This window comes from Phocoena sinus, chromosome 4, assembly GCF_008692025.1.
Source record: "Phocoena sinus isolate mPhoSin1 chromosome 4, mPhoSin1.pri, whole genome shotgun sequence".
NCBI classification, from domain to species: domain Eukaryota; kingdom Metazoa; phylum Chordata; class Mammalia; order Artiodactyla; family Phocoenidae; genus Phocoena; species Phocoena sinus.
Genome location: NC_045766.1, coordinates 71171989 through 71188387, shown reverse-complemented (window position 1 = coordinate 71188387; position 16399 = coordinate 71171989). Strand labels below are relative to the sequence as shown.

The 16399-nt window shown below is 46.4% G+C and overlaps 2 protein-coding genes and 1 non-coding gene across 3 annotated transcripts in view; 2 read left to right on the top strand and 1 right to left on the bottom strand.

The window, feature by feature from the left end:
- The window catches only part of XXYLT1 (xyloside xylosyltransferase 1), a 193297-nt gene that overhangs the window by 100929 nt on the left and 75969 nt on the right, over positions 1-16399 (top strand). The window lies entirely within an intron of this gene.
- On the bottom strand, positions 3480-3586 carry LOC116753735. Its single transcript, XR_004349833.1, has one exon. It is a non-coding gene; the product is annotated as a U6 spliceosomal RNA (small nuclear RNA).
- Positions 13836-14657, top strand: LOC116753543 (NADH dehydrogenase [ubiquinone] flavoprotein 2, mitochondrial-like). Its single transcript, XM_032631414.1, is given in 2 exon segments — positions 13836-14288; positions 14290-14657. Coding segments are annotated over 2 exon segments (777 nt in total). The 3' UTR covers positions 14614-14657.

Below are 16399 nucleotides of genomic sequence, written 5' to 3'. Positions count from 1 at the left end.
GATGTTTTAATATATTTATTTTTGTCATTACAAAAATACATACATATATATAGTAGGATATTTAGAATAGCATAAAGAAGAAATTTTAAATAATCTGTAATTCCACTATGGGGTGAGGGAATGTGGTAGCTGGTTCCCAAAGACAACCTCCTAAGGAGCCACACCTCCCAGCATTCACACCTGTGTGCAGCCCCCTCTCCTGGAATTTGGGTAGGCTCTGTAGCTTGTTTTTGGTGGATAAGACCCAGCGGAAGTGATGCAGCCTGACTTCTAAGCTCTGTGCAGTTTCAGCCTGGGTCTCTTGGAACACTTGTTCTTGGCAAGCTCCCTTTTGGAATCCAGCTGCCCTGCTGGGAGAAGCCAAGACCCCAGGGGGAGCTCACATGAAAGTGCTCTGGTTGACAGCCCCAGCTGGGCTCTTTGCCAACAGCCAGCATCAACCGCAAGCAAAATGTGTGATGTGGCCGTCCAGCCTGGCTGAGTCTTTGGAAGACTGTAGCCTCGGCCACCATCTTCCGGTGTCCATATGGGAGACCCCAGCTGAGGACAGCCCAGCTGAGCCTAGCTGACCCACAGAACAGTACTGTGGGTCAGTACACTGTTTTAAACCACTAAGTTTTGGGGTGGTTTGTTACGCAGCTACAGGTAGCTGGCACGGGGTGTGGGATAGTTTCAAAGTAAACACGTTTAAAGGGAGTATGATGTGGCCAAAGAGCTCAGACTCTAGGGCCAGAAAGGCCTGATGTGCATTCCTGCTCTGTCACTCTCTAGCTGTGTGACCTTAGGCAAGTTATTTCCATTTGTTAAATGGAAATTGGGAGATTTAAAAGTATTCCAGCGTCTGGCACTTAGTAGGTACTAAGTAAGTGTTAGTTTCCATATGGTCATGTTGAATAGTCATGGAGAATGGGTGTAAGGAAACATTGGAAACAGCAGTGGCAGCAGCAGAGAATATATAATGAAAATGCTACTATATTTGGATATTTTGCGGCTATGAACAATGTCATTCATTTCTGAACCTCCTCCACACATAACATAGTACTGGGCACACAGTAGGGACTATGGCTTGCTTGGCTTGGCATGGCTAAGGTCAACACAGTGAGGAGTATCTTCTGTGCCTAATATATCTGTGCTATTCTGAGGACAAGCAGCTGGGCTATGAGTGAGGGGAAAAGGCCACCTCTATTCAGAGTCACAAGGATGCAGGGCTGGGAGGGGTTGGGAGAGCATCTGCTCCAGTGCCCTTGTCTTTACAGTCTGGGAAAACTGATGTTCAGAGAAGAAGTGGCTTGTCCAAGGCCAGACACAGTGGCAGAGTCAGGCCTGTGAGCCAGGGCTGTAACCTAGCATCCTGCCTACTCACACTTGCCCAGAGTTCCTAAGTCCACATTTCATTAAATAAGGCAGAGCACATTTCATTACTTGTTTTAAAAAAACAGGGGATCAAAACTAACATCACCAATAATGGGATAAATTGACATGTTGTGCCTCCTGATAAGATGGAGTGAGAAGAACCCAGCATCACTTCTGTGCTGTTCCTGACAAAGATGCATAACCTGAATCAAATCAGAAGGAAACGTTAGCAAACCCAAATTTAGGGAGATTTTACTAAATCATTGGCCTGTGCTCCTCAAATTGTCTCAGGTCCCAGAAGACAAGGAAAGACTGAGGAACTATTTCATATTGAAGATACATGACAACCATATGCCATCCTGGACCATACATTTTCTTTTTGTTTTTTGGACAATTGACAAATTTTGAATGGGGCTGTAGATTAAGTGGTAGTGATGTATTAATGTTAATTTCCTGGGTTTGATGGTTGTACTGTTATGATGAGAGTGTCCTTGTTTGGTAGGAAGTACCTACTAAAATATTTAGAGGTTAAATTTTTTTTTCTTTGCTTTCATCTGCAATGATGTCAATTTGGCATTATATTTTATGTCTTTAATTTAAAAATTAAAACAATTTTATTTAATTAAAAACCAGAAACTAAATTAATTAAATGAAATTAAAATTAAAACAAGTGAATGAATCAATCAGTGCATAAGTACAATTTGGTAGGATCTTTTCAGTGGTTGCGTCTGTGATGGGAACAATTTATAAAAAGGATTTCGAATGAAAATTGGAATCTGGACTCCCAGCATAGGGGCCAGTCTTATGACTACTCCACATTCTTGGGTAATTCTTCTTAGATTCATAGTAGGAGGGGCTCCTCTTAACCTTGGTAAACAAGGATGAAAGCAATGAAACATAGACTGTATTTTGGATGGGAGAAAACTATAAAATGGGGACAATAAACACTACTTGTAAGGATTAAATTAGGTAAAATATATAAAAATGAGCTAGCCCAGTACCTTGTTCCCAGGCATATGGGAACCTCATCATTTTATAAATGATGATAGATAGTTCATTTTTTTTCTTATTGAAGTATGTATGGTTGATTTACGGTTTTATATTAGTTTCTGGTGTATAGCAAAGTGATTGAGTTATATATATGTGTGTGTATATATATGTGTGTGTGTGTATTCTTTTTCATATTCTTTTCCGTTATGGTTTATTGCAGGATATTAAATATAGTTCCCTGTGCTATACAATAGGTCCTTGTTGGTTATCTATTTTATATACAGTAGTGTGTATCTGTTAATCCCAAACATCTAATTTATCTTTCCCTCCCCCCTTACCCTTTGGTAACCATAGGTGTGTTTTCTATGTCTGTGAGTCTCTTTCTGTTTTGGAAATAAGTTCATTTGTATCATATTTTACATTCCACATATAAGTGATGTCATATAATATTTGTCTTTCTCTTTCTGATTTACTTCACTTAGTATGATAATCTCTAGGTCCATCCATGTTGCTGCAAATGGCATTATTTCATTCTTTTTTATGGCTGAGTAATATGCCATTGTATATATATACCACATCTTCTTTATCCATTCATCTGTTGATGGACATTTAGGTTGTTTCCATGTCTTGGCTACTGTAAATAGTGCTGCTATGAACATTGGGGTGCATGTATCTTTTCGAATTATAGTTTTCTCCAGATATATGCTCAGGAGTGGGATTGCTGGATCATATGGTGACTCTATTTTGGTTTTTTAAGGCACCACCGTACTGTTCTCCATAGTGGCTGCACAAATTTATATTCCCACCAACAGTGTAGGAGTGTAAATTTTTCCTTTGCTTTTCTCCCTCTGCAGCATTTGTTATTTGTAGACTTTTTTTTTTTTTGCAGTACGCGGGCCTCTCACTGTTGTGGCCTCTCCCGTTGCGGAGCACAGGCTCCGGACGTGCAGGCTCAGTGGCCATGGCTCACGGGCCCAGCCGCTCCGCGGCATGTGAGATCCTCCCGAACCGGGGCACGAACCCGTGTCCCCTGCTTCAGCAGGCGGACTCTCAACTACTGCGCCACCAGGGAAGCCCATTTGTAGACTTTTTTTTTTTTTTTTTTTTTTTTGCCTAAAAATAAGCAGTTATATTTTAAAAATATGGAACGCTTCACGAATTTGCATGTCATCCTTGCGCAGGGGCCATGCTAATCTTCTCTGTATCGTTCCAATTTTAGTATATGTGCTGCCGAAGCGAGCACCATTTGTAGACTTTTTGACGATGGGCATTCTGACAGGTGTGAGGTGATACCTCACTGTAGTTTTGATTTGCATTTCTCTGATAATTAGTAATGTTGAGCATCGTTTCATGTACCTTTTGGTCATCTGTATGTCTTCTTTGGAGAAATGTCTATTTAGGTCTTCTGCCCATTTTTTTTTTTTTTAATTGGGTTGTGTGGTATTTTTGTTATTGAGTTGTATGAGCTGTTTGCATATTTTGGAAATTAAACCCTTGTCGGTAGCATCATTTGCAAATATTTTCTCTCAGTCTGTAGTTTGTCTATTCATTTTGCTATGGTTTCCATCTTTCTTTTTTTTTAATGTAGCATAAAAGTCAAAATAATGTAACATTTTCTCAGGAGGCAGGAAAACTGGAGAGCAATTTGACCATAGCCAAGTCAGTTTGCAAACCGTCACAGGTTTTCCTCCTGAAAAGACGAAAGCCTTTTAATGATTTAGAAAGAAAAAACAGATTTTTTTCTCCTGCTTCAAAAGGTAAGGGGATGGGTAGATCTTCACCTGTCTCAGAGAGGTATTTCTGGGTTCATAAAGTAGAGAAACTGGTTTTTCTCCTTGCAAGTTGCCATAATGTGGATTTCTGGGCACAAGGAATGATGGGGGCCTCTCTTTCCTCAACTCCTCCATGGTGCCAGGGAGAAGTCAGGCGTGTGCCCGAGGGCAGGCTTTCTCCCCTTGGGGAAGTGTTGGCTGTTCTCTGCCTGATCCACTTTCCCTCCTGGTGTAAGCATCTCGGTGGTGCCCATCCCTCTCTTGCAGGTCCTCCCCCTGTATCAGCTAGAGAGGATGCTGAAGGAGACCCACAGCCTTGAGTCTGAGGGTGGTGGTGAGCTGTAAGCCCCGTTGGAGAAGGATGAGTCTCCTGGGTGAAAGGAACTCAGGCAGTTCAGCCCCAGTAAAGAGGGACGGATCCATTGTTCACACCAGGAAGAACTGCTGCCAAAATCAGAAGCCTTTGTTTTTTGTGACGTGAAAGAAGTGGCCAGGGTGCTGGGACCTTGAAAGCAAAACTGCCTGTGCTTGCTTAGGTGTTGTCAGAGACCTGAAGGTCTCTGCTCTAGCGCACAGCCACGCAGCGTGCAGGAAATGTGATTTCAGTGTCAGAATGGAACAAGGCGCCGGCCACACAAGAGCTTCACCACTGGAAACAGTGTTAGGAGATGCCAACGATCCTTGTGGGGCAGGGCCCAGGTGAGGCATCCTTCTCACAGAACTCCACGGACATTACAGAGTTTTGGGGTGTGCTCCAGCTCGTGGGGGTCTGGGTTGGCGCTGGCTTGGCTCACCTTACTAGTGACCATGCCTAGACTTGAAGGCACATGTTGGGGCACAGGGCAAGGAGCCAGGCAGGGAGGGAAGTGAGAGGCAGGCGATGAAGGACAGGCATCCTTCACGATGGCATCCAGGACTGGCAGGCACAGATCTCAGTAGGTAGGTAGGTGATGGTAGGCCATCACGGAACAGGTGAGGGCTGAGCAACGGTCTGGAAGGTGAACAGACAGGAGTCCAGGCAGGAACATGCTAGTGGCTCCACCGCAGCACAGGGACTTTGTGAACAAGGTAAAGGAGTCTGGACATGGGTCAGATGATGTGGAGTTAGTTCCTGTGTTGCCATTATTGACCATGTGACCTTAGCAAAACCTAATCTCTTTGGGCCTCTACTTCATCTCCAGAGTGGGTGGAATGAATACTTGCTTGCTGTGGAACTGCTAGTTGCTGCTCTATTCTCTCCTTTTTCATTTCTAACTGAATCCCATTTATTTGGGAGCAGCATTATGCCCAGTAAAAGAATATGTTTCACAGCTTCCCTTGCAGCTAGGTGTGGCCATGTGACCAAATTTTGTCTGGTGTGATATAAGAAGAATTGTTAAGGACTTCCAGGAAGGTTGCCTAAAAGGTCTGCCTTATTGCAGGGGGCAAAGAAGAAGGAGGGCCTTTCCTCCTTCCTCCTTTCTGTTGCCTGGAATACAGCCAGGTTGGCTGGAGCATCAGTAGCCATCTTGAACCATGAGGTAACCTTGAGGATGGAAACCAGACCTAGGATAGCAGAATGAAAAGGTAGAAGGAGCCTGGACCCTTGATAACTTCATAAAGCAGCCATCCCATCCCTGGATGACTTAGCTATGATCTTATGTGTGTTTAAATCATTGTTATTTTAGGTCTTCTGCTATGTGCAGTTGGACCCAACCCACAGAGATGCACCTGCCCCCTAGGGTTGTTGTAAAGATTAAATGAGCCAAAGCATGGGAAAGAGTTTTGTGATCTGGGAACATCGCTATGTGCTGTAAAATATAAGGAATCAGTCCTGTTATCGTCATTGTCATCTGAGTGAACCGAAGGGGGCGGGGGGTGCTGGCCAGGCCCAGGGACAGGAGCGTGTGTCCGGGCAGAGCTTGGGGATGAGGAACTGCGAGGCAATGGGACAAAACCTTTGTTAGTTTCCCTAATTCTGAATGGAATCTGTGGGTCTGTGATAGGTTCAAATGCCAGCGCAGAGGAAGAGAGTGGCTGGAAGATGGAAAGAGAGAGGGCAGATGGGATTAGAAGCAAGAGCCACACACTTCCAGTAAAAACCTCAGAATGAGGAATTTGCAAAGTCCTGCTTTGACCGTTTGGGCAGACCCATGGTAACTGCTGTATCGCTATTTCCAGAAAATACCTATTAATTCTGCCCAGAAAGGACTGCTTTCTACAGCTGCCATCCCTAGGGGTCCGTGAAAAAAGCCGTGAAAAGAGCAGAGACCAGGCATAGACTCAGTGTTGGTGAACAAAGTCGCAGTGTGGTCCTGCCCCCAACAGGAAGGAGAGTTTACATGAGAGACAAGAAATAAAGTCTATAGCAGGCATCAGAGAGCTGTAAGCTGTGGAGAGGCCAGCAGGGACCATGGACATCCATACCATAGAAATGAAAAGAAAGTGGGATATTCTGCTGTTCTGCTTTTCAAATCTAAAATTCAATTTCCCCTGCATATTGAACTTCATGAAGAAGTACATGAGCTGTAATTTCATGTTGGCAATATAAGTGGGAGGAAAATTGAGGCTGGGTGTTTTATGTGTTGTCTTCTTATATATGTTCCTGAAGTTTTTCAGCCAAGTTCAAAATAAATTCTGTCCTATCCTAAAGGATATGATTTATACCAAGTCACAGAAGGTGCTAAGGATGAGGGAGGAGACTCCCGTTGCACTGTTGCTGAAGTGCCGTGTCTTTTCATAATACCTTGTTTTGTCCACAAAACAGGAGCTGATAGTTGTAAAAAATGTTACGGCTGAGCCATAGCTAACACTTCACGCTTAATTTTGAGAGGGTTGAGTAGGGCTAGAAGAAAGAATTTGCTTTGTAGTTAATACATAAAACTGACTCTGGTCATTAATTTCAACCTCTTGGCCCCAAAGCCTTTCACCAGAGCTGCTAACAGGTTGTATTAATCACTCTTGTGAACTCAGTTTCCTTTCCCTTCCCCTCCTCCCCCAGGGGAGGGGCCGGCTGCTGATGTGGAAAGCATAGATTAGCCTGGGGGACTTCCTGGCTGCGCTGAGCCTGCAGACCCGAGCACTGCTGTATCCTGGCCATCCAGGGACCTGCAAGGCAGGGAAGCGCGGGGCTTCCGAGCAAGTATGGGGCTTCAGAACTTCCTTTTGACTTAATTTTGTGGCATGAAACCTCTTTTTCCTGAAACTTCTCCATTGGCCCTTGCTCAATGAAAGGGTACCCGATAGTCTTCAAGTTCCTTGAGGGTGGGGGCCTTGAGGGAAGTGGCTGTGGGAAAGCCCAGCTCTGCCCACGGGAAACCCAGTCTCTGCCTGCGATGCTCTGCATCTGTCTGGTATTTTTGCTCTTGGTGTGGCAGCATTTCTTGTTTTTAAAGATAACGGAATTTGAAAAGGGACTTCAGAGATGTCTGAAGGGTTTTCTCAGAAACCTGTATGAGGCAAATCTGTGCTTGCTCTCAACTCTGACGCTTCCTTGCCAGGTTGTCCTCGGTGAGTCGCCAAAACTCTCTGAGCCTCAACTTCCTCATTTGAAGATGGGGGGGTCCTGATACCCACCCAGCAGAGCAGAGTGGAGGTTCGTGCGCTGGGTCAGTAGCTGTAAAGCCCCAGCAATGGGCCTGGCACAGACACACTCTCTCTGCTCCGAGGGAAGGAGCGTTTAGCTGAGCAGGCTGGAGGAGCCCCTTGGACGCTTGGCATGTTCCACTGTGTTCCTTCGTGCCAGCTATTCCCACAGTTAGCCAGCTGTCCTGCAGCTGGGCCTTGCACGGGGAAGGGAATGGAGAAGCCCAGCTGGGAGGCGACCCAAGTTCCCTGTTGGATGTGAGAACCGCCCCGGCGCATTCCACCCTCGGACCCCCTCGGGGACACAGCTTGGGTCTGTGCAGTGGAATGGCGGGCCCTCCGTCACACCCAGCCTGAAACCCTCTAGCAGGAAATGCTGGGCTGGTGTGGCTGGTGTGGCACGTCGGGACTGTCTCCTCCCCGGTCAGGAGCCTCTTACCCTTAGAGGAAGTCTCCACCCCTTTCAGGTGCCCTTTGGGTCCTACAGGCCAGAGGTGCTACTGAGCAGCAATGAACAAGCTCCAGATGATGATAAAGCAGGTGGCAAATTGCTGTCATCTTGTCAAGCAGACAGTGAGAAAGTGAGCTCCCTTTCTAAGCAGCTGCTTCCAGGTCCTCAGCCTCATGACGCCCCGCATTGCTTGGAGTTGTCATAATTTCCCTTCCTCCCCAAGCCCCCTCCGGGTTAGTGGAAAGCTTGGGCTGATGTTCAGAGGTGAGGGCCTTCTAATGTTTTATAAATATTTATCTCTGGGAAGCTCTGATGCTCTTTCAAAACACAAAGGGAGAGAAGGTGCTTGCATGGTTCATCTGCCCCTGGAGAAGGCCCGTCTGCTGCCCAGGATGGGGGGCTCAGTGTTCACCTAACTGAGTCTTACCTTCTCATCATTTCCTGACCTATTATGTTTTGTGTGTGTTAAGATGTGTCTGTGGTTTCTGGGGATAGGAGAAGGGAGGGGAGAGGAAAGGAGGTTTTTTTTAAATCCTTTTGTTTGTTTGGGGGTATCCTTAATTACGCACTCCGGGTTGTAATTCCATCCATGGTCAGATGACATGCCTTGTGGCTGGTTTAATTGGAGGCTGATGATGAGCTGTCTCAAGCCTGTTTCCATCGGGGAATGTTGACTTGGGAACCTCCCAGCTGGTTTTAAGGCCGTGGACATTGCCTTCTGCAGTGCACTTGTGCAGAGGCATCAGCCCTACAGCCCAGCCAGGCTGGTGCTCAGGGCCTCAGACACAGCAGCGGGGGTGGGCTTTCTGAACCCCAAGAGCAATCACCTGGGCAGTTGGAACCTCCTCAGTGCCATCCAGGCTCAGGGCGGTGATGATGGTAATGGGGATTTGAAGGTCTTGAAAGCGCATTTTGAGCCAGCACTTGGGATCTTGTCTTTTCTTTTCCAACTTGTTAGAACCGAGTGGCACCATGTTGTCAGCCTGAAACTGGAGCATGAGAGGACGAGGCGAGCTGACCTCCTCTTGTGAAGACGGCACCACATTTTTTACTGTATCCCCTGGAGTTGAAGCTCAAGAGGAAGTGTGTCTTAGACTAGAAAGCCCACCTAGGTCCTGAGCATCTTTTCCCAGTTTGAGTTGACATACTTCAGTGGATCCTATCTTGTGATCACACATTCACCAGTCCTGTGTGAACCCTGAACCACCTTCTATACCTTGTAGGCAGCAATTCTTGCATTTCCTGAAATAGCCCAGGTCAGATTTTCTGAGCTCTTGCCAAACTATTGTCCTCCGTGGAAACCAGCGTTTAAAGCTCCAGCTGCTGAGCCATGAGGTGGGAATGCCGGAAGCTCTTCCAGGTTCCATCATTTACCAAGAGGCCTGGGCAACCAGCATCAGGGAGTTGAACTCACCTGAGGAGGTTGACCAGCCACAAGTGTGTTCCTCAAATACCAGGTGCACACACAGGTCTCTTCCTAACACGTGAGCCAAGCTTCCTTCTACCTGAAACCGTGACCTAGGCACACGCTGATACTTCAGTTCTTGCTTTTGTGATTTAAGCACGTCTATGAGAAGATTTTAAGTCTGAGGGGCTGGTCGGAATGCCCCTCACCCAGCAGACACATTCCTGGGAATGCACAGGTCTGCCTAGAACAGAGGATGGTGGGCACGGGGAGGACATTGCTTGGTTGCTGGTCGCTATGGGTCTCGCACGGGGTGCTTAGCTTGAGTCCCCATGGGTGGCTCTGAGATGCTAAGTCAGGTTCCTGCCTCCCTTTGAATTTCGCACAGCTCAAGGTGTGTTCTTAGAAGAATGTAAAGATTTGTTTGTTTTTTTAACATCTCCGCCTGAGGTTAATGTGAGAATATGGAGAGCCATTTTCCCGTTTCCAAAAGTTGACTACAAACTGTGTGGGTCATGGAAGTCTTTCTTTTCTTTGGCTACTACTTATTAATCTTCAGGTTTACATTTTCACGGGTAATTTGCGGATCCTCCATGAGCTAGTTGTGTTGGGTGCCTGGCAAGACTTGTGCACAACCCTTTGGGCCATTACACAGTATCTTCTGCTCCCTAGGGGTTCATGGTCCATGCTGGGAGTGGGTGGTGGCAGGGGGGCTAGTTAACATGAGACCATTGGCTAGGGAGTCAGAAGACCTGAGTTCTGGGATCAGCTTGGCCACTTAGCTGGACTGTGTAATCGCTGGCAAGTCCTTCTGCTTCTTTGGTCCTCAGTTTCCCCGTCTGTAAATGGGTATATTGGCCTCAGTTATTATCAGGTTCCCTTTTCAAATGCATTATCCTAGATTATCCTGTCCACTACCTTTTCTGCTTTCTTCTCAGGGGATTCTGACATCGCGGACATTCAACCAGCCTGAGATGCGAGACATTTTTTTGCGTTTTGTAGACTACTACTCCTCCTTTTGCTCAAACATTCTCCCCAGTGCTTTATAGATTTCATCTCCTCTTTTCTTAGGGAGCAGTTATCTCATTCATTTATTCCTTACATTTCAGTGGTCTTACTTGCTGTCATTACAGCTGTCCTCCAACCAGCATCTTCTCTGGGCCATCACTGTGGCTGCTACTTGCACATATCAACCTTGTTTCATCCTCAAAACAATCTCTCAGCATTATGTATAAAACGCGCCGGATGTAGTTCCCACAGAAATGACGATATCAAGGACCAGAGGAGCAGGGCCCTTTAAAAAATCTCATCCTAATGAATTCCAGCCTTCCTGGTAAGCATCTTCCTCTTTTCAGCAGCGACATTTACAACTTGGCATCTTATTTCACAATTACATAAAAGGATAACTGTCTGGACCGATGCCTGCGTGTTAGTGCAGGCTATGCTGGGAGCTGTCGGCCTCCCTGAACAGAAGGGAGTGTCCTCCTGCCTCAGCCTGGAAGTTGACAACTGGGTCAGTCCTTTCACATTGGTGTGAAGGGGTCACTTCATGCTGGAGCTGCTGCCTCTTTCCTTCCTAATCAGTTAACCTTGTGTGGCGAAGGCTCTCTCTCGAAAGAAGTCTTCCCAAGCTTAAGCAAATCCTTCCTGAAAGGTGCTTTACCAAGGAGGAGTTATAAAAAATATTAAAGCATCTCAAATTCCTGTGTCTTAGGACTGCACGTCACCTTCCCAAGTTCACTCCCAGCCAGTCCCTAAAGGTCTGGGAAAGTGCTCAGATTTACTGAGGGGCATATTAAGACAAGGCCAGGCTCTGCCCAAATGCATTAACTGGTTCTCCTCAAGAGAATCTGATGTCCTTGAGCTCGGCCCTCTGCCCAGGTCCTGTCCAGGCAGGCCAGGGAAGGAGGTATTCGGGTTGCTTCAGGCAGATTAAGTAGGATTTAGATGATCTTGAAAGACCAGAGAGTACACATAGCACATGGTAAGCCTTCAAGGAAGAATGACTGATTGACAGACCGAATGGCCCCTCGGTCAGGAATTTCTCTGATTATAGTGAAATTACTGCTTTTATATAGAGGACTTCCTCATAATTCTCATTTGGCCAGGCTGTCGCTCTGCTTTTTGTCTGTCAAAGTCTTTGGCACATCTCCGTGCTCCCAGGCCTCCTGTGTGGGTAGCGGTGGAGCTAAAACTTACCTCCCAGGAGCTCCTCTCCCGTCACAAGCAGAATCAGGGTCTACTGGGAAGAGCATGCTGGGCTTTCAAGTCAAGCAGACCTGGGTTCAGATCCCAGCTCTGAGACTTGTTGGTTGCGGGACCTTGGGCTATTGTTTTTAACCTTTCTAAGCCTCTGGTTCTTCATTTAAACATGGGAATAACTCCACTTAACATGTCGGGTGGTTATGAGAAATAAAACTGTTGCCTGTATAATAATACCAGACACTTATAAACCACTCAGAGAAAGGGTACTTCTTATGTGGCATTCGCTGATGTTATTGGAAGTACTCCCAGGGCCGTGAGGATGAGAGTTCCCTTTCTTTCATAGCCCTGATGGTGCCACAGAACTACCACCATACTTCCTTGAGGCCTCCCATCTCCAGGTCAAACACCCTTTTTTCCTCTCACCATCCCCACCCCTGGCGATGATGTGATTTCTCTGTTTGGGATGATGGTGCCATTCTGTCCCTGTCTCATGAGGTCTCTGCTCTACCGTGTGTGAGAGCTGCCTGAAACCCTGGATTTGGGAGCTCGGGACACAGGAGATGGACTGAAAGGAGAAATGGCTGGAGGGGTGTGTGCGGTGGGGCCTCCCCATCATGGCTTCTTGATGGCTGCAACTCATGCCTGGACATTCTCTCCTGGGACACAGTGGCCTTCCCTAAGGTCACCATCAGGTTCCTTACCTCTGTTCTCCAGGGCCATCTCTGAGAGCAGCAGGTGCCCCGAGACTCCACCTTGTGGCCTATTTCTCTTCTCCTTCCCGGTTTAGGGCAGCTTCTAGGAGGCAGCCACGTCAGCACATGGGCTTGCTGACCTCCAGGCTCCGGGGTTCCTTCCAACTACCCTTCCTAGTTTCTAGGTAGTTGTGATTATTGTCTTTAGTGCAGGAGGGGAAGTGGCAGTTTTGCTCACATTTACGTGTGGGGTGGGCAGTGTGAAGGCAGGCAGGCCGCCGGGTCCGAACTGGCCTGGGGCCCATTCTCATCTACCCCCCCCCTTCCCACAGGGGCCCAAGAAGCAGCCTGCTCCCCTCTGGCCTGGGCAGCTGGATTCTCACCTACTGGCACTTATTTTTTTTCAGAAAACTCATATGGGATGTCAATTACTGATTTGTTTCTGCAGCACAAAGGAAAGTAGAACAGAGACAAATGAATCCGTTTTCTTGAATCATAAGCTGTGATTTCTTCATAAACTAATCTAGAGAATGTTGAATTCCACAAACGTTCCTGAGTATTTACTGAATGCCAAGCCCCACACTATGAGTGGACGGAGGCCAAGATGCCGAAGATGGGGTCCCTGTCTTCAGGGGGCTTCCACGGGCAGTGGGTCCTGAAAGTGCCGTTCTCTGCAGCTGGGCCGCCGTGAAAGGGTGGTGGAGAGTTGAGGGGGGAGCCCGGCATTCTGGGTAGGTGGTGCTGTTACCTCATTGCTCCTCGCCTGCCTCAGGCTCTCGTGAGTTCCCTACTCTCCAGACCCTGGGTTCCTGTGGTGCCTACAGCCTGGATGATGTTTCCTACCTGTTATCTCGTCTTCTCGGCATCACAGCCTCACGAGGCACACTGTATCATCTGCACTAACAAATGAAAAAACTAAGGTTTAGAGAAGTGAAATAATTTCCCCAGGGTCACAGAATTAATCAGCAGCAGAACTGGAATCTGCTCCCTTGTGGTCTGATTCCCAGGCCAGGCCTTCTCTTAGTACTACTCTTTCTCCTTCATCACTTAACCCTCTTCCAATGTCACGTCAGCACTAGGTCCCCCCTTACTGTTTTCAGTCACCTGAGCGTCCCTCCCTGAGGGCAGGGCCCAGTCAGCTTGGTGTGTGGTCCTCTGCTGGCACCACTGGCCCAGGAGCTCAGACAGTCCTGTTGGATGAAGGATGGAGAATGATCTCAGTGCCTCTCTCCTCCCTTCTCGCCCCTGAGTCATCTGGGGGCAACGGAAGCAAACAGCTCTTAAGAGCCAGGTGATTGTGAGAGTCGGTCTGTCTAATTATAGCTCAGTTAGTCTTTCAGACAGTGGATTAAAAACATAACAGTAGGCCTGGCGCGGCCCGAAGGCCCACAGTCTGGCCTGCCATGTTCCGCTCCGTGGTGCTCTGGGCCCACGCGGCTGGCTTCGCTGCCCAGTGGGGAAGACATATAAGGAATTTGCATAAGACAGCTGTGCAGAATGGAGCCAGAGAGAACTCCAGCTCTCTGGAGCTCTTATTTGTGCAGAGAGATACTCCTGAGAATAACCCAGATGCTCCGTTTGATTTCACACCGGAAAACTATAAGAGGATAGAGGCAATTGTAAAAAACTACCCAGAAGGGCATAAAGCAGCAGCTGTGCTTCCAGTCCTGGATTTAGCCCAAAGACAGAATGGATGGCTGCCCATCTCTGCTATGAACAAGGTTGCAGAAGTTTTACAAGTACCTCCAATGAGAGTATATGAAGTAGCAACTTTTTATACAGTGTATAACCGAAAGCCAGTTGGAAAACATGTTCCAGTCTGCAGTACTATGCCTTGCGTGCTTCCCTTGTGTGCCTCGTAACTCCGACAGCATCCTGGAGGTCATTCAGAAAAAGCTTGGTATAAAGGTTGGAGAGCCTACACCAGACAAACTTTTCACTCTTATAGAAGTGGAATGTTCAGGGGCCTGTGTAAACACACCAGTGGTTCAAATAAATGACAGCTACTTTGAGGATCTGACACTTAAGGATATTGAAAAAATTATTGATGAACTCAAGGCTGGCAGAATCCCAAAACCTGGGCCAAGGAGTGGACGTTTCTCATGTGAGCCAGCCGGAGGTCTTACCTCTTTGACTGAACCACCTCAAGGACCTGGCTTTGGTGTGCAAGCACGCCTTTAATTTATATTCAACTGTAAATATGTCACTGGAGAAATAAAATATGAATCTCCTATCTACATAGACTTTTTATATTATTTGTTCATTTCCATCTGTGTACACCTTGCTTGTAACCTAGCAACTTGCAGCTGTAAGTGCCATGTCAGAACCTCAGAGCACCATTTTAGTCGTCTGCTATCTTTGGCTAACTATGAACACATTATTCCATAAGCTAGTTAACAGTTATTTCAATATTACCTATTTTCAACTGCCCCTTCACTTTTTTTTTTTTTTTTTTTTTGGCGATACGCGGGCCTCTCACTGTTGTGGCCTCTCCCGTTGCGGAGCACAGGCTCCGGACGCGCAGGCTCAGAGGCCATGGCTCACGGGCCCAGCCGCTCCGCGGTATGTGGGATCTTCCCGGACCGGGGCACGGACCCGTGTCCCCTGCATCGGCAGGCGGACTCTCAACCACTGCGCCACCAGGGAAGCCCGCCCCTTCACTTTTATCAGTAATATTATGTTATTGTGAAGTAAAAATTCTGTCAAATTTCAAATACATTTTGTTCTCCCATCTTTAGCCATAGCCAAGTCTTAAGTTAATATGATATTTCTATAAACCTTATTTGTCAGTATTCTCTTTAAACATTTTTATATTTACAGAACACAATTGTTACTGTAATTTCAACTGGTAAATGACACATCAAGCAGACTGTAGGTGTGACGAGGACAGGGTAGTTGTCTCTAGAAGTACTGTTTATCATTTTTAAAGAAGGAAGGTACAAAACAAAACCTGACCCTGCAACTATACAAAAACTAATTGGGGGAGGAAACTGGAAGTGTAACTTGAGTTGGAAAGTTCAGTGGATATGGGAAATATACTCCTCAGCTGAATGCACATTACAACTTAGAAGAAAGAATAAAACCCTTTGTGTACAATGTCCAGTTCAAGAAACTAGATATGAGTTTTGCAAGCTGGAATAAAAATTACCAGCCAGCTTTAATTCAGGGATAGATCTAAACGAATCCAGTTGTTCCAGGATTTCTCAGCGTCACTGTTTGGCCTTGATCTTATGACAGACTAGTAACTATGATGCTTATGACTATGATTATTTTTAAGACTGTCTTTAAAAACTAGTTTTCGAGAAATGAAATCGAGTAATTTGTACTGAGGTGGATGGATCTAGAGTCTGTCATACAGAGTGAAGTAAGTCAGAAAGGGAAAAACAAATACTGTATGCTAACACATATATATGGAATCTAAAAAAAAAAAAGTGGTTCTGAAGAACCTAGGGGCAGGACAGGAATAAAGACACAGATGTAGGGAATGGACTTGAAGACATGGGGAGGGGGAAGGGTAAGCTGGGACGAAGTGAGAGAGTGGCATGGCCATATATACACAACCAAATGTAAAATAGCTAGCTAGTGGGAAGCAGCCGCATGGCACAGGGAGATCAGCTCCATGCTTTGTGTCCACCTAGAGGGGTGTGATAGGGAGGGTGGGAGGGAGATGCAAGAGGGGAGGGGATATGGGGACATATGTATATGTGTAACTGATTCACTTTGTTATAAAGCAGAAACTAGCACAACACTGTAAAGCAATTATACTCCAATAAAGATGTTAAAAAAAAACAACCCCAAAACAGTATCTGAGGTCTTTTAGCTGTTTTTCTCTGGGTCAGCATCCTAACTCCACACATACCTAGGTTTGCAGAAATATATACGAATAAGAACCTGAAGCAATAATGACTTCTGTGGGTCACTTACTACCTGTACCCCAAAGAGGAACACCTGTATGCTTTGAGTTTTC